The 24,558-nt window shown below is 40.9% G+C and overlaps 2 protein-coding genes across 4 annotated transcripts; both read right to left on the bottom strand.

The window, feature by feature from the left end:
• Positions 1-820: 820 nt before the first annotated feature.
• On the bottom strand, positions 821-18,600 carry stx3b (syntaxin 3b). 3 transcript variants are annotated; one of them, XM_085789715.1, is made up of 12 exons: positions 18,188-18,582; positions 9,590-9,664; positions 9,353-9,452; positions 8,943-9,017; positions 8,740-8,810; positions 8,455-8,563; positions 8,289-8,362; positions 7,104-7,238; positions 6,147-6,257; positions 5,760-5,870; positions 1,558-1,650; positions 1,411-1,464 (listed from the first exon to the last, which is right to left on the bottom strand). In XM_085789715.1, exons 1-11 carry the CDS (start codon positions 18,215-18,217, stop codon positions 1,573-1,575), a joined length of 969 nt encoding a protein of 322 aa, XP_085645841.1. In that variant the 5' UTR covers positions 18,218-18,582; the 3' UTR covers positions 1,411-1,464; positions 1,558-1,572. The 3 variants fall into 3 exon arrangements, with proteins under 3 accessions (XP_085645840.1, XP_085645841.1, XP_085645839.1); XM_085789714.1 differs by lacking the exon at positions 6,147-6,257 and having other exon boundaries at positions 821-1,464; positions 18,188-18,600; XM_085789713.1 differs by lacking the exons at positions 1,411-1,464; positions 1,558-1,650; positions 5,760-5,870 and adding exons at positions 3,781-4,003; positions 4,358-4,478 and having other exon boundaries at positions 18,188-18,600.
• A 2,872-nt stretch (positions 18,601-21,472) lies between these two features.
• Positions 21,473-24,493, bottom strand: ran (RAN, member RAS oncogene family). Its single transcript, XM_085789717.1, has 7 exons — positions 24,458-24,493; positions 23,448-23,505; positions 23,201-23,285; positions 22,569-22,694; positions 22,275-22,462; positions 21,986-22,156; positions 21,473-21,848 (listed from the first exon to the last, which is right to left on the bottom strand). Exons 2-7 carry the CDS (start codon positions 23,478-23,480, stop codon positions 21,804-21,806), a joined length of 648 nt encoding a protein of 215 aa, XP_085645843.1. The 5' UTR covers positions 23,481-23,505; positions 24,458-24,493; the 3' UTR covers positions 21,473-21,803.
• Between the last annotated feature and the right edge of the window lie 65 nt (positions 24,494-24,558).

A 24,558-nucleotide genomic window follows, 5' to 3' on the forward strand; every position in this document is an offset into this window, starting at 1 on the left:
ATGGAGGATTTAAGAACAGAACTTCGGTAAATAGGGAGCCAGTTAAAGAAATTATAATTTGTTTAAAGATGTTGTAATTCAAGCACAGCCCTAACAACTATTATCATTATTCATTAATCAACTCAATTTTTTTCTGAGCATATACAAAGAGTTTAGGCTAAGTTACATGTATGATTAAGAAAACATCAATTTCTCTAAATAAATAGGACATACCGTAAACACATATTATTTTATTTTGACACAACAAATGTATTTTTCATTATCAAACAGTGGCTGATCACTTTTAAATTGTTGTTACAGCTACATCCTAATATAAAATCAAAAACAGTGCTGTCTTTTTATCATTTCTTATTCCTTTCTTGTTTCTCTATACCTACTTTTATACCAACAGTACACAGACAGATACAATATTGTACTTCCGTTCAAAATGTATTTGTGTCATATTAAGATTCAGAGTATTGGTAATCCATAGACTGTATGGTATTATCCTATTATTTTTACCCTCCAACCACGAAGCAGTAAAACGAGCGAACCCTTGAGTAAGCTCCGCCCCTCCACAGTGTAGATGGGCCGGGTCTGTTTCCGCTCAGGAAGAACATCGACATGAGATGAAATGAGGTCAGGAAAGCTCCTGATACATCGCTATGTCGTGCAAACATTAACATTGTATTAACTTGTAGCCGTCACACATAGAGAATAAAGACAGCTGACATGGACAACGCTGTGGAAATAAGAGGTGTCGGTCCACTCAGACCGACCGAGCATCAGCTGAGTCCTATAAACCTCCAGAGCAAGAGACAAAGCCATAACCAGCACTTGGTACAACGCACAGAAATCTTTTATTACATAACAGGCTTTACTGGGTTGACACACAGCCAGTGAGCAGTGACAGCCGCTGTTACAGCAAAGACCTTTACAAGCATTTCAGCAACACGGACGCACACAGATCAGACACAACAACATCACACACCATTTATTAAAATTATGACAACAAATAAGTCATAAAATAGGCTGCTACTTCATTGGATATTAATGACCAGAGTATAATTATTTGTATGTGCATATATGGACTTTTGAAAATAGCACAAAAAACATGTGATTGCATATTAGGCTACTATGTTTAAACGAACCCTTAGAAATAATTTCCTGTTAATTTAAATTTCTCTACATATAATTATCCCTTCTGTGTACCACCAGGAGGCGGCAGACTGTAGAGTGGGCCAAACTGATTAAAAGTCACTGTTGAGCTATTTGGCTGTGGACAAGAAGACTGAGAAAAACCTACACATTTATAACACATTTTCAAACACTTCATACAGCAAGAAAACAACTTAAATTCAAATGTTTAACAGAAGGGTAAGTGCACAGGGCAGATATGGTTCTTTTTTAATATCTTTTTTTTCTCCATTTTTAAAAGATATGGTCATGGTAAAAAATAGTGGGACAGCTCGGGAAGTCGTTTGCCTAGAAATAACACACAAAGACAAGAACAAGGATGTTATTTTAACATTGAGTGGAGAATACATGATGTTAAAGGTCAGTGGAGTTGTGTTTTACCTGTGTAAAACCTTTTTACGAGAAGAAGCTGTAGAGATAGGAGAACCCAACGATCCCAATGATGGCACAGCACAATGTAATCATCATCTTTTTCTGTAGATATGATCCAAAACAAACGTCAGTAAGACAACGGACAATCACAGGAATTGGGACTTTACTTCACAGGTCTAAACAGATGGCAGCCAAACACAACACACGTGTTATTATTCACATTCACAGACACACCAGTTTGAGGAAATATCTGGACAAAAGGAGAACAGAGGATCAGAGAGGTTAGGGTGTGTGTGAACTCGTGTGTGTGTGTGTGTGTGTGTGTGTGTGTGTGTGTGTGTGTGTGTGTGTGTGTGTGTGTGTCTGTGTGTGCAGAGAGAGAAAGGTCAAAGAGAAACACTTACCACCTCCTTTTACACGTACATCTCTCTTTAAAAAGCTGTACTTTGCAACACCGTAGTCATCACGCTGTAGCAACAATGTGCTGACTACAGCGTCCAATAAAAAACACACAACAGATCAATATAATATTCGGTCATGAAAATAAGTTTAAAATTCAACAGGAAAGGAAACATTACTGTAATAAAACTCTTCAAACCAGCTTTTAAAAAACATAAAATCTTTAATCTCCGTTATAATCATTGGCACTTAAGTTAAACATCTACAACAGACTCACTTTCCTCCTTCATCTCTTACTGCAGGAGCACACGGTTTGAAGAGAAGCATCAGGATTAAACATTTGTGGACAGAAGCCAAAAGAGCAGACTGGATTGGTCCAGCGATCCGGCTGGAGGCCTCTCAATCTCAAGTGCCTCCAGCACAACCAGACAATTAAATGCACCATTCAGGCCATTCAAGACAATGGTGGCTCTCACAACGCTATGGACATTTTACAAAGTATGTTATTGTGCTACAAAACCCCTGCTGTGGTCAATAGCTATTGATTAAATTGAATAATATCACATGAATGGTAGAAATTGTATCTCTAACCCTAACAGTACTTACACAGCTAAAATCACCTGCTTTAATTACTTAATTAAAGCAAAAGGGCGACATTATGTGCACTGTGGGTCAATTGATTGTGACAGATTATTTCTACTAAGAAAATAACAGGCCTAGAGAAGTGATGGTAATCGACCGAAATTAAACTACTTCAGACTAGAAATTACAGCCTCAATAAACTGAGTGCATTTTGACATTAGAAATGAGACCAAATATCTGGCAGGAAATGTATCTGGTTAAAGAGCCTCCAGCCATTGAGACCATATCCTGTATGTGTTACGTTATTAACAATCAATCAAAAATGTAGAATAAATTCAAAAACCACTTCTGCTTTTTTTCAGAAACAAGCTAGGTCTCCGCAGTGTTCATATAAATCTTTAAGCAGGAAATGTGTGTTCATCCTCCGGGGCTTTACCCTTTTTATTTTTTTGTTTATCTGAGCTCTGCCTTGTCCATAAAATGCACATCCATGAGTAAAACCCTTCACACGCTTTAAATCAGAGCCAGTGTGCTCTCTGAGTTGAAGAACCTTTAAACGGGCACACTGGCCCTTTTTCAGGTTACAGAGCCGAGTCATATTCCGGCTTTGATACTGATAACACAAGAGTATATTAAATTCTGCTATTCGCCTGATTATCTCAGCTTCATTTGATAAATTAGACCTTTTTTTTATGTGAAAGTGCAAGAACTCTCTCAAACAAAGAAAATCCCATGACAGTGAACATACAGTAGCTAGCTTTACAATCACAACATGTGTCAAGGCTCATAAAGGCAAGAAATAAAGATAAGGGAGGTGATGTGCTTCAAAATGGTCCGAGTCGCTGGACAGTAAAATAAATACTCCCAGGCTGATTCTTTGGCTCTGGATATTGAACAATGAAACGTTTAGTGACACAGGAGATATTATGATCAGTTACTTTTCAATTCCCTTTTCGCCTCCGACACAATAGTTGTACTTCATGTCAGCTTTGTCTCATTTCCTCATTTACAGCGGAGCATCCTCAAACTGTCCAAGCTTTCTGAGAGTCAAATAAACCCACGCAGACCAGGAAGGATGCTTCAGGTGCCATTGGTAAAAAAAAAAAAAAAAAAAGCATTTCAAATTTCCCAAAGAATGATTTAATGCCCACAAATCCTGTAGGTCCCCTTTTTTTCCAGCTCTGAAATGTAACACCAAGCCTTCCTCTACTGGTTACAAAGACTTGGTAAAGTTCAAAGTTGATTATCTGTGGGTGAAATATTATCATGTCCATCTGCAGTGACCAGTATCAGTCTTTTCTTTGGTGGGCCAGCTGATGGAGGACAGGATGGAGTGGAGGATGACGATGATTAAACTGATGATGGTAGCAGCTCACAGCTCCTGCTACAGTGTGACTGAGGATGACGATGGATGAGGAGGATGAAAAACAGCCACAACAAAGACCGCACCAATAATCGCCATCATCATCTTCTTCTACAGAGACACAAAGGGAGAGGGAGTGTTAATGATGGGATACATGAGAAGTGAAATGAGCCCGCAGATCAAACTGTGTGAGACTAAAGTACCGCTTTGTTTGTTAAGCAGTAACCAGAGGCAAGAGCTGAAGAATAACTGGGCAAAAAACACACACCCAAGAGAACTTTAAATACACACAAACACGCCTCAAGTAAGCCCACTGGATAGAAAGACAAAAAAACAGACACACACACACACACACACACACACACAGAACCTCAGGTAAAGAACATGCAAAGCCTCCTCAAAAGCATGCATCATACCCACACCCATTGTGGCGCTACGGCGGTTATTTGCTCCAGAGTTACTCACCCTCAGCTCTCCTCTTACTCAGATCAGCTCATCGGCTTCACTTCAGTCCCACTGACAACCCGATAATGAGAGCTAGTAAGGCCAGCAAGACCACCACAACCACCACTAAAATCACCGTTTTCTGTTGGAGACAGCCAAGCACATACACCGTCAGGATCGTCCTCAGTGGGAAACGATAAGTTCGGTAAAACCTTAACCGTTACAGCACCTAATACTGTGTCTCACATACAGTAGTCTTTGTGTTAGTTATTCATGAGGGAACATGTACAGTGTATGGAAACAAAGGCTGCATCAAATATCATAAAATCTCTCCTCGTAGCTTGGTAACCACCAACTCTCTGCATTAGTAGCTGATAAACCTGTTTTCTTTTGGCAGCACAATGTTGACTTTATGCTAACATGTCAATACAAAAGTTATTTTCACACTTAAACAGCCAGGGGCCAACAAACAATGTCTTCATGTACATCCAAAGATTTAAAAGAATGATGCAGTGGTCATAGACACACTGTAAACAAAGAGAAAGTTAAAGTAAAAGCTGAAGAGAGAGAAGAAGGAGAAAAGATCTTGTGAGTGTGTATGTCATGTTTGTGTGTGTGTGTTGCAAGGGGGGCGGGGTCTTGATTCTGGGTATTTGGTGTTGGGCAGGTCACAGTGGCGAGGAGAGGAGAGTTGGGGGAGGTGTCACATTTAACGGGTCGAAAAAAGGGTTTTGATGGTGGGGATGGTCTCCATGTTGTCAGGCAGGTTTCCCAAAAGCTTTCTGTAATTAAAGCACTTTTCATATCGGCCTCCTCACTGGGTTTAACACTAGATCTGAACTGCGAAGGGCGGTGGAGGCATGTTGTTTCAAGTATTTCTGAGATAATGGAATTCCATCCACTGTTTGAGGAATGATCCAAGAGTCTGAGGGCTGAGAAGCACAAGGCACTGGAACACTTTTTATTTTTTACAGTGATTATTTTACTTTCCATTGTAACGATCTCAAAGCAAACTGTATGAATAGATTTTATCGTTGCAGAGAACCAGGACTGTGTCCTTGCATGTTCTTGGCTGGCTGACAACTTAGATCTCATTGTGCTCTAGCAATTACACAGGTCCCATCAAAATGAATTAGTGAACCATGTTATTCTCTGTCTGAACCACTGTTATCCTAAAGTGCATCTATACATCTACACAGTTTCAGCAGTATGATGTTCCAGGTACACTTAACCAAATTGCAGTGCAGTTTGTGAACTTGAATCGGACAAGGTCTTTGTCCTGTGATCTCCAATTTAGTCTAATTTCCTCTTCTTGGTACTGTATGTATTTAACATTGACTGCCACTGATTTTAAGCAATAAAATAAATCTGTTTCTGTCGCTTTTGGGAAACCGGACTGCCGTTCTTGACCACGGTCACTCACACGGCGAGCCTCTTGCTGAAACTTTGCAGCTTTCTTAGTGTCTGCTACAGCCCTCTCCACAAAGCCCACTGATTGGTCCATGTTGCTCTCAATCCTGTCAATCATTCCACCCTGACGTGGGATGTGGTGTTGGAGGTGAGAAAAAAAAAGTAACAAAAAAGAAAAGTGACAAATAATAGAGAGACAGAGAAACGGAAATCAAAAGCAGTTGCGGGTGACTGGCAATGTGCACTCAGGGCGAAGGACTGAGATCTGTCTGCGCAGTGCGCACGCTGTGTTTTGAAGGTGTCAGAGATTGAGAAATAACTTAGTGTGTCTATGAAATAAGCAGAAAAAAATGAGGGAGAGGTCACAGAAGTGGGGCAGCAGTTGGCTGAAATACATTACCTTGCGTGCTTTGGTCTGGTACCTTACAGCTTTTTTGGTCTGTTCTCTTGCCTCTGTTATGTGGTCCACTGACTTAGATACATTCTGCTCTATGTTGTCTACAATGTCACCCTGAAAAACAACCGGTAAGATACAGTGAGATACAGAGCAACAATTACAAGTAAAAGAAAAAGACAGCAGACATACAGTAACACACATGGTTTCATATAGTCTATATAAAAAAAAAATCTTGACCAATATCATTAAATTGTCAAAAGCTTTACTGTTACATAAGTGAAGCTTATGACCGTTTCAAAATGAATCCATGGGTTTCGTTATTGTTTTTAATGCGAGGGTAATTTCATGGGCACATCATTCCAATTTATGATAAAGTTGGATTATATTTTAAAAGCTTTTCCAAACACAAATATAAACTTCACAGAAAATAAAAAATTGGGCATAAAATTCACAAAAAAACAAAACAAAACAGTGCAACGGCCCCTTACCTCCAACAAGCCTTTCCCTCAGAAAGCATGGTGCAACAAGCAGCAAGAAATATGTGGTTATACGTATGTACGCGTATACACACTGATCAACAATATGTGCGTTTGTACTGATTCTAGTGTTAAATCTCCTCTGGTGTCTGCGTTGATGTTTTAATTTGTACATCTTACTAAGTTGGTGTTGATTCCATCAATGTCGGGTGGGTGATGAGATGGAGGAGACGGTGGCAGAAGAAAGTAAAGAGAGGTGTGAGAAAGGCAGAGAGCTGGAAAAGAGGAAACAGAGGTGGATGCAGATCGATGGTCAGACCACAGCAGTGATAGGAAGAGACATAAACAGGAGAAAAGAGTTGAATGGAAACACAAAGCCATGGAAAGAAGTTTTAGGCGAATGCAAAGAGTGAATAAACGAGAAGGTGACTGATGGGTGGACAAAAAGGATGGTCTGATTGATGGAAAGAGAGGAGAAGTGTACCTGGCTCTCCACCAGCATGGCGATGTCTACGAACATATCGTGCAGCTCCTTGATGCTACTTTCCAGACGGACGATGTCTTTGTGTCTGGATTCGATCTCGCTCAGGGCTTGTTTAGAGATCCCAGAGTCCACGATCTGTGGAGAGAAGTCTTATTGTTACCACACAGGATCTCAGACACAGACGCATACACACACATGTCTCGCCATCACATCTCAGTCTGAAAACGGGATGCAACAAATTAGGGAATACAAAGAAATTGATCGGATACATACAATGAGCAGTGTCACTGGTGTTAAAACGTTCATTAAATAAAACCTACCGTCCAGTCTTAACTCAGTGACCAACACAGATTTTAGTTAAAGCTATACAGCCTTCCAGTGTGATCCTATGTCAGATAACTAGCATCATACATAATTAGTCACTTCAACATATTCAAGGAGTGCACTACAGTAGGAAAAACAGGAGAGTCTGTAGGACAGAGATCATTTCAAGGCCCCTATTCTCCTAATCAGTTAACATAATATGGTTTTTATCCTGTCTAAATTAAAACCAGGTCAGTGCCCAGCTTCCACAAATAGTTCTTTTAGTATGACTCACCCTTTGTATTTACATTTATGGTATCTTACTCAGGTCTGGTTGAAAAGGCATTTAGTTGTTATCAAATCTGAGAAAGTCAAGTTAAACCGTGTGTCCTTGAGCATGGCATTCTTCACAAGCTGTTCTGGGAACAGAACAAATAGAAATACACTCTGTGCCCATTATACCAACTGTTTCATGGAGCTCGAAACAATACAACACAATGTTCTCTGTCATAATGTGTCAATCTTGCAGATTGTGTTTGAGCATCTAATTTTTTCTCACTGCTCAGTCCAAATGTTATGCATCCTTGCTGGGAAGTAAACTAAAACTCCCCAGGATTTTCCCTTGTCTTTGCATTTGTTTTTGTTTTGTCTTTAAAGAAGGATCATTTGGTTGTTACATAAGGCAAGACGACTCAAGAGGCTACGAGAAAGCAAACTGACTTTGAGCCCAACAGGGTCAAGCACAGCTAATCTTTAACCTGTCGATATGAGGCTTTTTGAGTTGAACTGAGCAACTGACAACTTTGACACATCATGAGCAGTGTCAGGGCAAATGCTGAGGTACCGACAAACACACAAACACACAAACACACATGCACTTACCCCTGCAGTGAACACAGCAGCATTACCACTCTCCAACATCTCCTCCAGTTCGTCATCTGTTGTTGCTTTTCCGGCTGGAAAAGAAGAGAAAAGAAGAAATGACAATGAATATTATGGGGCCATCACATGACTTAGTGTAATATCTGTGTGTGTGGGTGTCACTCACTAATCTCTAGCTGTCTCTGAATACGTCCTTTACTCCTCTCCCTGAAGTCCACCTGGGCTTCATTATACTTTGTCATGACCTCAACAAACTTCCTGGACAGCACTGCATGCTGGGAGATGACAGGACAAAGTAGAATTACCACAGCAGTTATCAATTGCTGGTTGATAACGCCAACAGACTTTAACATCAGCACATCGGGAAAACTTCATCTTTACATTCGGCATAAGAACAATTTCCTACGTCACCCAAAGGTCACCTGAAACTCAAGACACGCAGATCATTTACCTGTGATTTACGTATCCGCATGTCAGCCGACACCCTCTCCTGCTCCTCGGACTCCAGGTTCCTCTCGATGGCTGGAAATCAAACCAACACAAAGATTTCACCTTGAAATCAACACGCATAGCACATCACATTAAATCCACGAAAAACATCCCCACTGCCCCGACAGGGCAGCTGATGAGTGTGGTAGAAGGAGGCCGACTCACTCTTGAGTTTGTTTCTTGCATTGTTGGCCATCTTCTTAATGTCGTTGGTGATGGCCTCCAGGTCATCCTGTGTTTCTGGGAAGGAAGAGATAATATACAGTAAATAAATCATATCAAATTATTATCTTACATGATGCTCTGACATTTTCAAATCAATTAAGATGAGATATCTTTACAATGTTGAAAAAAAAGAGACGTTTTCCAGAATAATTTCCAGTTCTTCTTAGAAATAGTCTGACTCGATTAAATTCCGTTCACAAAAATTGCAACCACATCTTACAAAGGAGAAACATTATTAAAAATTGAGGTAAGAAAAAAAAATCCTAATTAAAACCCAGTAGGTGCGTAATATGATCAGCAGAGAGAAACGGGCACAGGTACAGGAAGAAAAGCTGTCGGTGGCATCTTACTCTGATCTGAAGTGGGAGCAGACAGGATGACCGAGTACAGCTTTTTGACCTCGGCCACATTCTCATCGATTTTATCAATACTGTTTCTGATGTCTTCAATCTGAAAAATACATTCAAAAGATATGACGTTAGAAAAAGAATGTGCAAAAATTAGATTACTTTTTTTTTTTTTTTAAATGAAAAGAAGAAAAAAGCTGCCCAGTGCCCACACATCAATGCAAGGACAGCAGGAGTCACCTGAGAGAAGAACTCGTCCATAAAGGCTGCGTTGTCAATAGCGATCTCCACCTCCTCGTCATCTTGATCACACGTCTGAGAAAACACAAAGGTAAAGACTGTATCAGACTAATACCAGTGGGCCCAGCTGGCCGGAGAGAGCGTGTTAGGGGTATTAGATGCTTCTCTCTTCTCAGCTCGCAATCATCATGTCATCAACACCTCGGGATTAAAGGTTCACTCAGATGTTCATTGTGTTTACCAGGGTAACGGCAGAAAAACAACTGTGTGTTCCTGTGCTGCGATTTATGTCCGTTGTTTATTCATCCTCTGTTTTATTCTACTCTTTTAATAATGCCTTCTTCCATGTCTCTTGTAGTGCTTTGCTGATAAAAGCTTGATAAAACAACCCAGCTGCTGTATGGGCATTTTTTTTCACTGCTAAGTACTAAACTATGTTTTCTGTGAGCCTACACCCTGATAAAAATGCAGAATGATGTTGGTAACAATTACAGAGGCATCCTGTTCCTTTATATACAATGCAGACAACATGGGCAGAATTAGGTGAAGCCAGCCAATTAAAGAATGAAAGAATGAAAATAAGGAAACAAAGATACAAATGTGGCCAACTCTAAAAAAAACTGCACAGTTATCAACATCCTGTGGTATGGACACGTTGGAAATGGCAGAATATCTTCTTTTGTCCAACATCCTGTGCTATGGAGGCACAAGAAGCAGCTACAGTAAAAGGCAGCCATAGTCCTAATTCTCTAGAAAACACACAGCCACCGCCCACCGCCATTATTATCCTCAAAATAATCAATATTGTCACAATAGTCACATCATCAAACAAACTGGAACTCCTGTTCATGAGTCACAGCATTGAATAATGGCCACAAGTGTTTTTGCGGAAACATCATGATGTCAAAGTGAAGTTGACCTTTGACCACTTGGATATCGAATGTCTGTATCATTTTATCCTGTTAGTCATCTGTGTTAAATTGTGTCCAAATTTAGCATTTTTATCAGCTCATCCTTGAATCACAGTGACTGTTTGTACTGGATATAGTTTAAAGGGATAGTTCAACATTTTAGCAAATAGGCCCCTTGCCATAATCACTATAGTCATAGCAGTAGGTTCGTTACCTTTATTTGTCAGTGCAAGCTATTTTTAGAACGGTGGAGCAGAGCCGCGAGCTGCTCAGAGCTAAGCTATGGGAGGCTATGGGATTTCTTGGTTTCCCTCTTCAAACTCATCAAATACACAATCCAAAAAGTCCAAAACGCTGTCATGGACAAGTTGTGACCTGCACATTCACCACGCTATTAGATAATAATGGAACGTTACGAGACAGAGCCGTTTTCAAGGTAAATACAGAGACTGCTTGATGAAAAACTGTCCCTGAACGCAATGCGCACCAGCGGTTTTGCATGAATTTCCCTCTAAAACAACTCTGTCTCGTAACGTTCCATTATTATCTCATAGCGTGGTGATGATGTGCAGCTCACAACTTTTCCACGAAAGCGTTTTGGAGTTGTTGGATTGTGTATTTGATGAGTTTGATGCGGGAAACCAAGAAATCCCACTAGCCTCTGTTGTGTAGCTCTGAGCAGCTCGCGGCTCTGCTCCACCGTTCTAAAAATAGCTTACACCGACAATTAAAGGTAACAAACCTACTGCTATGACTATAGCGATTATGGCAATGGGCCAATTTGCCAACATGTTGAACTATCCCTTTAATTTCCTCAGGGTGTTCCTGATAGATCGCATTCACAAGAACATGAGGTAACCTTGATATTTGACCTTTGACCACCAAGATGTAGCTAATCATCCTCGAGCAACGAGCGCAAATGAACCTTATGATTAATTTAAAGCAGATATCAGTGGCACGGCCGTTTCGGCTAATGCTGCATTCAAGGCAGGCTTTTGAAACCGTAAGTTACAGCTTCAAGTCACAACTACGACTTGGTAGCGTTCCAGGTAACCCGTAGCTCGTGTTTTTACCGTCCTGTTGTCTGTGAAAGTTCCCTATAACGGCCACTCGTAACTTCCGACCCGTGAACTCGTACCAGATCGAACTGGTATGACTTCACAGGAAGGAAAAACACAAAGTACGAGTTTCCTTGAACGCACCATGAGTTAGCAGCCCCCGCCCTTGTCAGGCATCAATTGGTCCTCGTGCTACGTCACCACATTCACGCGCATCCCTTGGCTGCACACACAGCCCTTCATGCCGTTCTCTCCCCTCATTGGATAACACTTGTATCCCACAAGGAAAATTTTCTCCTCGGGTTACAGCAGAGCAGAGTGACGGAGAGACTCGTGTTTAGGCTGAAATACTTCATGTAAGTGATTGCTGACGGAAAATAGGACTATTTAGGACTTATATTAACAAAAACATTCCACTGATATCTGCTTTAAGTGAAACTCCCTCGAGGTGTTCTTCACATATCACATTCATGAGAACGGGACAGACAATCAGAAAAGATTAGCCCTCGATGATGCAGAGGCATACATTTACAAAGTCTTTCCCAGAAATGTTTTTGTCAACAGGGTGGGTAACCTACATTTAAAACCACAAGCGACAGGGTCATACTTATCAACCAGCTTCCTCGTTACGATCTCAACATGATATGTCCACATGAAACACTCTGCCTACCATCAAGCCCACGCCCAATAAATACATCAGAAAACCAAGCTCTGCTGATGTCATAAACATGTCAAAGTCGGTAAACAAAGGCCAGTGCAGCTCAGTTGTTCACAAAGAGCTCGGCATTGGTGAATATTTACACGGTGGAGGACTGAACCAGTTTCCAATTGACTTCAAGAAACCACAGCTAAAGTGCAGTGTAAACAGACATCAGAGCCAAGCTGGGACAGTGTGAGACAGAAAAAAAAGGGACCAACATGTTCAATTACTTCCCCTCCTTTTTAATTACTACTGCATTTACAGCCTGATGCGTTTACACTACTTTATATTTAATGAGTGACCGAGAGTGTGAGCACCTAACTTTCCCGAAGGAAGACAGGTGTGTTTTCCTGGATCCACCTGGACCAAAGCCAAAGCATGGAGTGTGTCAGCCAACACACCTGTCAGCTTCCCCTGCACTGTCACAACACCTCAGCCTCAGTGTCTAAACTGCTAATCTCAGTCAATACCAGCACAAAACACTTGATATAATATACGCTACAAGAGAAATATCATTTTTTCATTTATGCCCTTCCATGGTTTTGTTATTGCGTCACAAAATACAATCATTTTAAGAGGAACCAGAAGTTACAGCTACGCTACAGCAGAGTGGTCAGTTTTTATCATTTATTTAGGGCTGCAACTAAATATTGTTTTCTCTATTTGTTGTTGAGTCCGTAAAAGGTAAAACAATAGTGAAACAAAAGGCAAAGATACTTTCTCAGGGACAACTCTTGTGTCTTTTTTGCTCTGACACAGTTTAAACAAACAGCAAATGGTCACATTTGAGAAGCTTGAACCTTCTGGAAGCATTTTGCGGTTTCAGATTCAGTTTGTGAAAATCAACTATAGGATTATCTGACTATAGTTGTTGCAGCTCTAAATTGATTCATTTTGTTGTTTTTCAATAGTCTGGGGCCTTTTACTCGCTGTTTTGGTAAGCAACCGGAACCAGGGCGAGAGAGACAGGCCTTTCCGTCAAAATAAAAGCACCAAGTGAATAAAATGCGGCGAAGCTTTTTAATTTAAGGAATATAATTTACAAGAAAATCCCATTAAGCCATTAAGTTAACCCTTTTCTTTTATTGTATTTAATTGTATTACAAGAAGTTATTGTCTATTTTATACGTTTTATGTTGATGAACACTTTTACTTTGGTGAATTTGGTGATTTTCCGCTCCTAAGACCGGAACCAGACCACAGACAAAATTCGGCTCTTCTCCACTCTGTATGATGAACCTGGTGACGAGGCTAGTTTTTCAAACAACACTAATGGCTCCTCCCTCTCAAATATGATGATTGGTGGTGTCTCTTCGTCATAGTGGTATTGCTCTAGATTTACTGCCCTGATGGACGTAAACATTTACTGCAGCTGTTCAAACGAGTTGTAGGCTGTCTTTAACTTTCCACCCCTCATCTCAAAATTTGACTTGCAAATGGAGCCAGGACTATTTGGTTCAGCCTGCTGTAACTAACAACACTTGTGTGAACACAGACTTGCCTGGACACACACACACACACACACACACACACAGCGTGTTTTTGAATCTCTCACTGAGTTATTCATCAAATACACCACTGTGGCCCACACACATTATGCTCGCTCACACAGTGTTTCTGCAGTAGAGAGATAAGAACGTGCACTCACTTCCTTCCAGTGTCTCTTGTTCAGCAAAAATAAGGGGAAAGGGACTGATGTGTGCAAACAATCATCCCACACACACATGCTTTTGCGTAAAAATCGGGCACTGTTGATAACAGTCAGAGACAGTGGCCTTGTCTATGTTATGAAGAAAACGTTTACAACATTTCTTGTTAAACTCACTTATGACTCAACTTAGAGACACGTATCACTGTGAGAAACCCAACGACAAACTCCATTATTATCTTGAATCAAAAGGTTATTCAGAACACATTAACCTCACAATGCTTCTGCTCACTGCATGGGCCCTAAAAGTAATGTAAGGAAGTGTAAGTCAGAGTAATACACAGTGTAATCTCCTAACCTTCATGACTAGCTGCAGCTGTGACACGTGCAATGTTTGTGCGCCATAAAACTAGATAAATATTAACCGGTATTTTACAGTTTACTGTCTAATACCAAGAGGAAAGGAAGACAGACACACAAACACACCTCATCATCCTCTTTTGAAAAACAAATAGTATATAAATAGTGAACAAAGTAGATTTAATGCCAAAATATTGACTGACAGAGCGAACCATGCCGCAGCAAATTAGATTTTCTCTTGTTGGACCAAAAGGGAGAAAATGCTATAATCTCATGCTTAGCTACATGAAGACTGTGCCATTATAGAATAAACACCAGATAATCTTTGAACTACTTGACCCTAATAGAAGAAAACACCATTCATTCATGCTGAACATGAGTAATGGATCTGTCACCCCAGCCACGCAGGCTTGTTCATCTTATTCAAAACATTTAATTAAGCTTATTCTGCATGCAAATATTCACCGTTTGTCATGTTGCATAATAAGTTCATGACTAAACAGACTTTTTTTTTTTTGCTGTAGCAGCTCATCAAACTCTCTTAACACACTTTTTCATTGAAGGTCCAGTTACAAAACTCTTTTCACCTGATCTTTCTGGACGGTCGGATCAAATGTGAAACCGCAGTAAAGAGGGATCAAACCCATGGTTGGACAGACAAAGCACTAAGAGGACACATACATGAAAGGCCGAGCTTGTCCCATCAGCCTCTACATCCGCGTGGCAAAATAAATTTGAGCACACGCATTCACACAGACAATATGTCTGGGAGTCGAAACCTCCGTGACTCATTTTCGTGCACAAACCTATGTACACAAAAGGGCCCGTGACACCAATCACAGCCCTTGACGTCCAACCCTCTGGCTCACTTATCTTTCCCATGACTCCGTCTTCTCAAAGTAACTGAGAGGTGACAACCCTGCAGACTTTGTCTCTGAGGATCATAAATGATGTAATAGTACCGGCTGTAACACTTTCAACCAAACACCAGCAGCACTTCGGGGTTGAGAAGGACTACACTGAGCTGAGAGGCAGTTGTGTAAAATACAACAATAATTGTGTACATTTGTGGATCAATCTATAGAAAGAAGAAGTAAATAGAAGGAAAAGTATTTAGAAACAGGTTTTAATTCATTCCTCAAGCTTAAATGTCAAACTGTTAGCAGTGTTAAAGGGATAGTTCAACATTTTGGCCCATTGCCATAATCGCTATAGTCATAGCAGTAGGTTCGTTACCTTTAATTGTTGGTGCAAGCTATTTTTAGAACGGTGGAGCAGAGCCGTGAGCTGCTCAGAGCTATGCTACGGAGGCTCATGGGATTTCTTGGTTTCCCTCATCATCAAACTCATCAAATACACAATCCAACAACTCCAAAACGCTTCCGTGGACAAGTTGTGACCTGCACATTCACCACGCTATGAGATAATAATGGAACGTTATGAAACTGAGCCGTTTTTGAGGTAAACACAGAGTCTGTTTGCTGAAAAACTGTCCCACGCACATCGGCGGTTTTGCATGAATTTACCTCTAAAACAACTCTGTCCCATTATTATCTCATAGCGTGGTCAATGTGCAGGTCACAACTTGTCCACGACAGCGTTTTGGAGTTTTTGGATTGTGTATTTGATGAGTTTGATGAGGGAAACCAAGAAATTCCTTTAGCCTTTGTAGTGTAGCTCTGAGCAGCTCGCGGCTCTGCTCTGCCATTCTAAAAATAGCTTACAACGACAATTAAAGGTAACAAACCTACTGCTATGACTATAGCGATTATGGCAATGGGCCAATTTGCCAAAATGTTGAACTATCCCTTTAATGTCAGTAACGAGAATACCTCTAGAGTGTTGGTCATTTTTTACATCTTATGCAACAAACCTCTTAAAATCAAGTAAAGGATTCAGCTATGTCTTTCATTGAGAAAAAAAAAATTTTCAGCCCTGTGTGCTACATTTTCCCACTGGGTGAATTAGAACGTGAGCTGTTAACTCTCACCACAGCGCGACAGGAAGCTAGGGGTCAGATTTACAGCAGCACGGTGACAGAAGCCAAAACACTCCATCAGGACTTGTGTTAATGCAATGGTGAAATCTGACAAGGGATTTAAAATCTCCATGATGTGCCACAGAAGAAGCCATGTTACTGCTATTACAATTTCCCCCCATTCAGTGATCCACTGATATCTGAGCCACGTGCTGCAGAGCGGTGATGCAGTTATTGGCTCATGAAGGGGAAACACTGTACACACATAACTAGAGAGGATATGGTTTTGACTGAAACTACATTTGAAAATACTATGAGGGAAATGGAACTGAAAGGCTGAATAAGGAACTGCGGTCATGTTGGCGTTGGGGTTTAATATGGCTGCCTGCAATTAACAAATAGCTATTTGCATTAAGTCTAAGAAAAGTGTTGACCCAAATGTTACGCATCTTCTGTTGTCCAACCTGATGTCATTTTCGAGTCATTTTAAAATTTGCCGGGCTATTTTTTGTTGAAAACGGTTTGAACGGGTGGCTGTATGCAAACAGCTAACTAACAGCGTGCAGCATAAAGCCTCAGGCTCCAGTTTAAGCCACTGTCCTGGTTTCCTGTTGCTCCTCTTTCCCAAACTATACTCCTCCTCGTCCACACACAGTAAGTCAGCTGACGTTATCACACTAGTGGCATGAGATCACATGAACATGTGCCCTCCACCCAATAAACACGCACCAATATACAGCCTGAATTACAGCCAGAAAGTTAAACATTAGAGTGAATTCAAGTAGGAAAATAAAGGTGGAGGGCGGGTGTGGATGTGGATAAGGTCAAGAGATAAAGAGACATGGTGGAAAAAGTAGTTAGGAGAGAAGCCATGACAATAGACCTGTTATGTACAGTGGCTTTACTGGTTTTAATGTAATGTTTTCAACCTCCCCCAAATGCTTGACCTATTTCACTTGCTATCTGCACTTCTTTCAAAAAGGAGCCAGCTGTGTAAGATACAGGCGCCTTGGGTGTGTGTGTGTGTGTGTGTGAGGGGGGGCACAGTGGCCTACAGCAACTTTAAGCATAGCAAATATTTGGCCAGCAGTTTCAGGTAGCTATAGCGACACATCCAGACTTGGGTTACATTTGGATCAAGGCCTCGCCTCGCAAGTGCACTCACTGGCATTTACTCTCATAAGGGAGAAAACAGAACAGGTTGTGGTTCAGTTTGATATACATTATAATCTGACTGTGATGGTCTAGTAGCCACTTTAAACTTTCTACTTTGACCACATTTGTTTCATTCTCGATGGTTTAATAGAGCTTTAGAAGTGATGGCAACTGGGACTTTAAATTGTAATATTTTCTTCATCGATTAGTCAATCATTTGATTCCAAAACTTAATCATTTGGTCTAAAAACTGTTTAAAACACAAAGCTCAAACAGACATCTTCATATTTCTTGTTTATCCACCAGTCAGGCCAAAAACCAACCATATACATCCTCTGATAGAAACCTGAAGAAAGCACTGTCAATAAGCTAAATGATCAATCAATTTATCATCTCAGCTTTAATGGCAAAAATTGAATGACTAGTCTGCTATTTCATGTGCACAGGTCTACATCTGTGACACTCATCTCTCAGGTCACACATCAAGAACATGAATGAAAAGAGATGGAAAGAAAATGATATAAAACTGAACCACTTCTACATCCCCATTTCATCACCCTTACCAACCTGCAGTTCTCCTACATACACCCATCACTATTATGTCATCATTTGTACAACACAGTCTCAAATTGATATTATCTTACCATCAACTAAAAGTGCAAAATGTAGGCTAAAAGATGTTTTTACACATCTTATCATTATTTGGTGTGTTTTCAAAGCGTACAGATACTACAGAGACAACAAAAAAAAACTGGAAGCAAATTTAACATTTCCTGGACAACACTTACCGCTTTAAGTTGCTCCAATCGATCCTTCATCTTGCACGCGGTTAATTTATCACTTTTACACCAAGGCGATAAACACAATGTTGTGTAAATCGGGTCAAAAACAAGTCAAAATCTCCCCTTCACCCCTCAGCCAGCTGGCAGGCTAGCTGTCCGGGCACAAACCCACCGCCAGTTAGAAAGAAAATTAAACTCCCCAAAAGTCCTGACAAAGGTGTTTGAGAAAAACCGACTTTTTTCTCAAAACAGGAGTCTTTCCGTCGTTTTTCCATACAATATGGCTGCTGGGTTTAAAGCCACTGTTTTTTCTTTGCTAAATCTCCTCGCCCAGGGGATTAAAACAACAGTTGTGTAGAGCCGTATAATCTGTCCCTCCGCTGGACACCAGTAATCATTCTAAAACGCACTTTTCCGTCCCACGCATGCGCCGACGGAGCAGCAGAGAGAGACCCGTCCGGTGGAGATGAGGCCACGCCCTGAGCCACCTGCACCACTGACACATTCAGGTGATGTGGGAAAAATAAACTTCTTTAACAATTTCACTGCCAGTGCCAGGACAACAACTACACTTGCTGCTTTCCTGATTTATATTGAATACTCCTGTACTTTTTTGTGGTATGGATGACAAACTATCTCACATTTGTTTTATCACTGTACATATGTAGGTACATAAAAGTGTTTTGGTTGGATGGACAAAATCATATTAGAAGGAAAACCGGACACACGATCCAGCTGCAAGAAAAAGACATTTTAATTTGCTTTGAGGGCAATAAGAATGAAAAAGACGTCTTTTTTTTTGTACAACTCATTATATTTTTAAGTACATTTCACATTCATTAAAAAAAAAAAACTCCAAACCAAGTTTCACACGTTTTGCACAAACTGTATCAATATAACACCACTATTGAAGGGCTGGAAAACCAAAAGGCATTGAAAACAAATTCTATTTGGGTCAGATTTTTATTTAATTAATATGTACATACTTTTTGTGTGTATCATTCATATACCTATATTACCCCTGGCTATAACAGTGTTCTGTATAATATTCAATAAAGCAATGGCAAATGTCGGCCTTCCTGCAAGTGGTGCTAGACATAGTATTGGGGGAAGAGGGTGGGTGGGTCTACATACCCAATCTTTGTTATCTTGTCATTTTCATGCTTTAAATCTCAGAAGCTTGTAACAAAAGGATTTCGCTCCATGGATCAATACAGTAATTCTGATTCTAATCTTCAGAGAGAGTTTGGATCAAAATGAATTATGTGTTTTACATTTTTGTATCTAATATCAAAGTACACTGTATGACACCCTCTACGTCTTCTTCCAGTGGTAGATAGTAACTTAAGAAATTGGACTTGAGCACATTTTTAAGGTGTATTCATTTTACCTGTGTTTTTCCATGTTACTTTTTTATACTTCTGCTCCACCACATTTCAGAGGCAAATGTTTGTGCAAATTTCCATTACAGTGAGAACTTAAAGAGTGGTTTGTAATAAATAATATTTTACCGCGACTTGTTATATATGTACTGGAACTTTTGTTTATTTTTCATGACTTTCTTGAGGGCAGATGTGGACATATAGAGTATGAATGCACTTTTTATGTGTATATGTGAAATTTAAAAGAATGATCAATTCCATTATGCAAGAAAAACCCACTTTTTTATCCCACAAAAAAGTGGGTGTCTTGTGGGAAACCAAACTGGAGCTAAAGAAACCCTGAGGTCAGAAATCTGATAATAAATGTAGCCTACCCTTTTTAATGTATGTTTACTTATTTATCTTATCCAAAACTACTGAATGACTTATACACACTACATCGCAGGCACAATTTCCCACCTCAGTGTGAGCTTTATAAGATAATGTAGCCTACATAATATGTAGGTTACATATTTTCATACTGAGGTGGGAAGTAATAGGATATGGTTAGGTCGAAAAGTCGAATTTCCGCCTTTGCAAACTGACGTAAACGCAGCACGAGGGGTTTCCATATAGCAGTGATGCTATAAAAAGCAATGGATCCATGTATTTAAAGTCAGTATGTCAGTGGTGCTTTTAGTGTTATAAAAGCAAAAGTGATATCATTATATTAATTCACCAGATCATGCTGCTACTACAAGAGGGCCTTCATATGTTTTCATCCAGCTGTGCATCCACTCATCTCCTAGTAGCCTACCTACCCATTATGTGTAAAGAAGGCAAACGTCACATCGTAAAACTATTACGTAATCGTGAAGGGAAGGGCAGCGATGGCCATGACAGAGCAGGGCTGACACCTGCTGGCCAGAAATGTGTAGAGCAGGTTACAACACGGGTCCATACGATGCTTGGAAATCTTTTCATCTGTTGAGCTACCAAAGCACCATCATTGTGCCCGATTACATGGCCGGATTAACGTAGTTCGGGGGCCTCTATTGTCTCCCCCACCCCCATTGCCCGCCTGCTGTGTGTGTGTAGCCTGTCTTCTCCAGGTTTCCACCACATACAGTGGCGCACAGCAGAGTAGACATGCTGTATTGCGTGCCCAAGGACCCAAATAGTAGTATTGAAGTAGTACGATTCTTTGTGGTAATATACATTATGCAAGTAAAATGATGAAATCTGATACGTTGCTTCTCTAGAAAACAGGGTGCCAACATTAGTTACTAATAAAGGACCCAGTTTGGTGTACCAAAACATGCAAACAGCTGGATCCCTTCACAATTTGTGATTTATCAAATTAACAAATCCCACTGACTGATGCAGTGAACCGGGAACATTTAAGGCCTCAGGGCAGACGCCCACGTGGCATACCGGCCTTTTTTCCATTACATTTGCTTGATCTTATCTGATCCCAAACGGTCTAAAATAAGTCTACTACAGCATAGTTAATTCAGTTGAAACATTTAATACAAATAGGCCTGGTTTGATTTGCTCACATTTCAAAATACGGAAACCAGCTCAGCAAATGTCTGAGCCAGAATATGAAGTTTTATCAACTAAATATCCAATTGTTAGGACACTGTTCATATCAGTACAGCAGCACTACTTTAACTGAAGGGACAGGATTAACAGGCTACCTACAAATACATGAAGAAATAAAGGATTACAGGACCCAGGTGCTGTAGATGCTGGCTCACTGTCATGGCTTACAGCGACACTTAAATAGAACAGCGTCCTCATTACCGTCATTAGCAACACCTGTGTCTTACAGGGTAGATACCAACTGTGACCCTGAAACTGAAAGTTAAAGTGTTTCCTCCGACTTCAGGGCCACGGTGTGTAAGAGAAATAAAAACAAATACACATGTTATATTGAGAATGTTTTTATTCAAAGTTAACTCCCCTTAGTGCTTCCAGTACACCGTACTACAGCATTATGTGAGCTGGGTAAGTGCGGTGGAGGGTGCTCGACGATGAAGAGTAGCACGTTGCCATGCCGACGACAACACTAGGATGGGGCGTGTCATACAGTGAAATCAGAACCACAACTTTTCCACCAAGTTTTTTTTCCTTAGTTTTAAAACAAACAAAAAAATTCAAAAATAAAAAATCTGAAAAGGGATTTTACAGTAAAGGGGCGAGACTCCGACAAATTCCTTTCCACGGTTGGGAGGGAGAGGGAACTTTCAGGGAACAGGTTAGAGGTCATCTTCTTCATCTGGGAGTGCTGTTTGTGATGCAACCTGGAGAAGAGGAGATGAGATGCATCATTTCAGATTCATGATGTAGCTTTATGGTCCGGGTATATTTGATTCACACACTTCATTAGAAAATACAACATGAAGTAACCCAACCAGTGCCTCTCTCCAGTCATACTCACTTGAAGCTCTTCCTCGTACTTAGCGGCAAGAGTTGGGTCCATCTGGACCTCTGGGGGAGCGAGGGCAGGCATGGCCACGAATTCCAGGTTGGGATCACCGATCAACTTCCTTGCTAGCCACAGGAAAGGCTTCTCGAAGTTATAGTTACTCTTGGCAGAAATGTCGTAGTACTGGGGACCGAACAGAGAATGTCAGTCAGAAATGATCAAGCAAATGCCTTCTATTATAAAACGTGGTGATCAATGCATGAGGCCGGATGCATATTGACGACTTTGCGTGCACAATTACCTGCAGGTTCTTCTTGCGGTGAAAGACAATGCTCTTGGCTTTGACTTTCCTGTCTTTGATGTCAACCTTGTTGCCACAAAGGACGATGGGAATGTTCTCACAGACACGCACCAGGTCACGATGCCAGTTGGGCACGTTCTTATAGGTGACTCGAGAGGTTACGTCAAACATGATGATAGCACACTGAGCTGTGGAGGTAACAAATGTTGGCAACTGTTACATTTGACAGTCTAGTGATTTGACAGATTGCTCTGGGTTTAATAACCAGGATGTCTTGAGGGTTATGAAAATTACCTTGAATGTAGTAGCCATCTCTCAGACCTCCAAACTTCTCCTGACCAGCTGTGTCCCACACATTGTACTTGATGGCTCCTCTGTTGGTGTGGAACATCAGAGGGTGGACCTCTACTCCCAGGGTAGCTAGAATTACAAAATAAAAAACAAACATGAGAAGGGAAAGGTCCAAATTTAATGAAAACTCTTATGGGGGGGAAGTTTGGGAAAGAGTAACACAATGAGGAGGATTAATAACTTGAAAAGAAATTCCTAGGGATGACTGCAGGTGGATATTTAATTGCTATATTAGCACATAGACAAATGTTTTTTCCAGGACATTTTGCAATTGAAAAGTCAACTTGCCACATATTAGTGACACTTTTTAAACAACCTTTAAAGTTGTTTAGCAACTTAGAGTGTACTTTGCTGTTACTCAGCTCAGGTATGACAACATCTGTAAACCTAGGGGGGTTAATGGATGCAAATCGTTAGTTTTGGCACAGGGCCCCTTGTGGTTTGGTTTGGTGGTCTAGCCCTGCCAATTGTAATACTATTTTCTAGTAAATGACTGGGCAATCAGTCCAGCTAGTGCTACATCTTCACTCATCTGCAATACAGGAGGTGTCACTTCACAACATGGAGGTACTCACCGACATATTTCTTCTCAAACTCCCCTGTGATGTGCCTCTTCACAAAAGTCGTTTTCCCGGTGCCTCCATCTCCTACTAACACCAACTATGAGCAAACACAGTTAGTTTAGACTGGTTGATACTGGTTCTGCACTGCAAGCGTAACGTAGACACTGACAAATACCACTCTACGATTTCTTAAAAACAAAATAAACGGGGGAAAAAGTCAAGACAAACATTTCAGTGGTGTTTTCCATAAAATGCTTACCTTAAACACCGCCACCGGAACACACTGTGCCATTGAGTCCGCCGTGGTTGCGATTTTTCTGGGTGAAACAAAACAAGGCGGGATGGTTAGCACGTTTTCCATCCTCCCTCTTGTCTTGCTAAGTTAGACAGCAAATCTGTACGTTTGAGCTAATGGTGGTTGAAACTACCTGATCTGATGTTGAAATTACAGCAGTGAGCAAATATTGCAGGAGTGAACAATCGGGTGAAACAGCTGTGGTTTGTTACAAACAGTTATTTTGACTCTTTGAGCGGTTTGCTTCAACATCCAAATGCTACACTGTTACCTAGCAATAACCCGTTCTAGCATTTTCTATCCGCGCTAAAATGTCCCACCGTTGGCGTTGTGTTAACGTCTGCATGTTAAAAAGCCCTGAATTTGAATATAAACATGTTTGGCTTGCTCGAATCCACACTCCAACGCCAACGGTCGCTAGATAGCCATCAGGCTAACCAACGTTAGTCTGAGTGCGCCACACGGAGCGAGAGCGCACTTTTTCTTGTTCGACTGGAACAATCGGGCTGAGGAGAACATCTAATGTGTTCCATGCGGCAGTCGGTTCAACCAACTAGCGAAACCCAACAACACGTCAAGCTGGCCTCAGGTAGTCACGTTGGGGTTAGTCTATGATTGTAAATATACTGGGTAAGATAAATAATGCGAGTTTAAAAGAACAAAGCAGCGGGTTGAGGGAGAAGAAGCGGTGGTGGCTAGCCCTAGCCGCCTAGCCAGCTAGCCTGCACGGCATGGAAGCCATTCTTTTTCAACGAGCTAACGGCTAAGCTAGCTGCGAGTTAACAAGGAAAAAATCAATGGCCTAGTCTGGCTGCTGCTGCTGCTTCCTCGTGCGCCGGCTACATGTAACAGAACCGTACGGACATAAACCATAAAACGTCAAGTTTTGGGTTTGTTTTAACCCACTTTTCCCTAATAAACAAAAACTTGAAATCTGGGATGGCCCAAAATGTGAGAAGAATATAAAGACTCACCGGTGCTGCCGCGATGAGAGGAAAGAGTAAATGGCTGCGTTCGCGGGAGATTCGGCGTGGACTATGAGTCAGTTTCCGCCCTTATCATGTGACCATCGCAG

The sequence above is a fragment of the Trachurus japonicus genome, chromosome 10 (genome assembly GCF_045865225.1).
Source record: "Trachurus japonicus isolate A0001 chromosome 10, Traja_1.0".
In the NCBI taxonomy this organism is placed as follows: domain Eukaryota; kingdom Metazoa; phylum Chordata; class Actinopteri; order Carangiformes; family Carangidae; genus Trachurus; species Trachurus japonicus.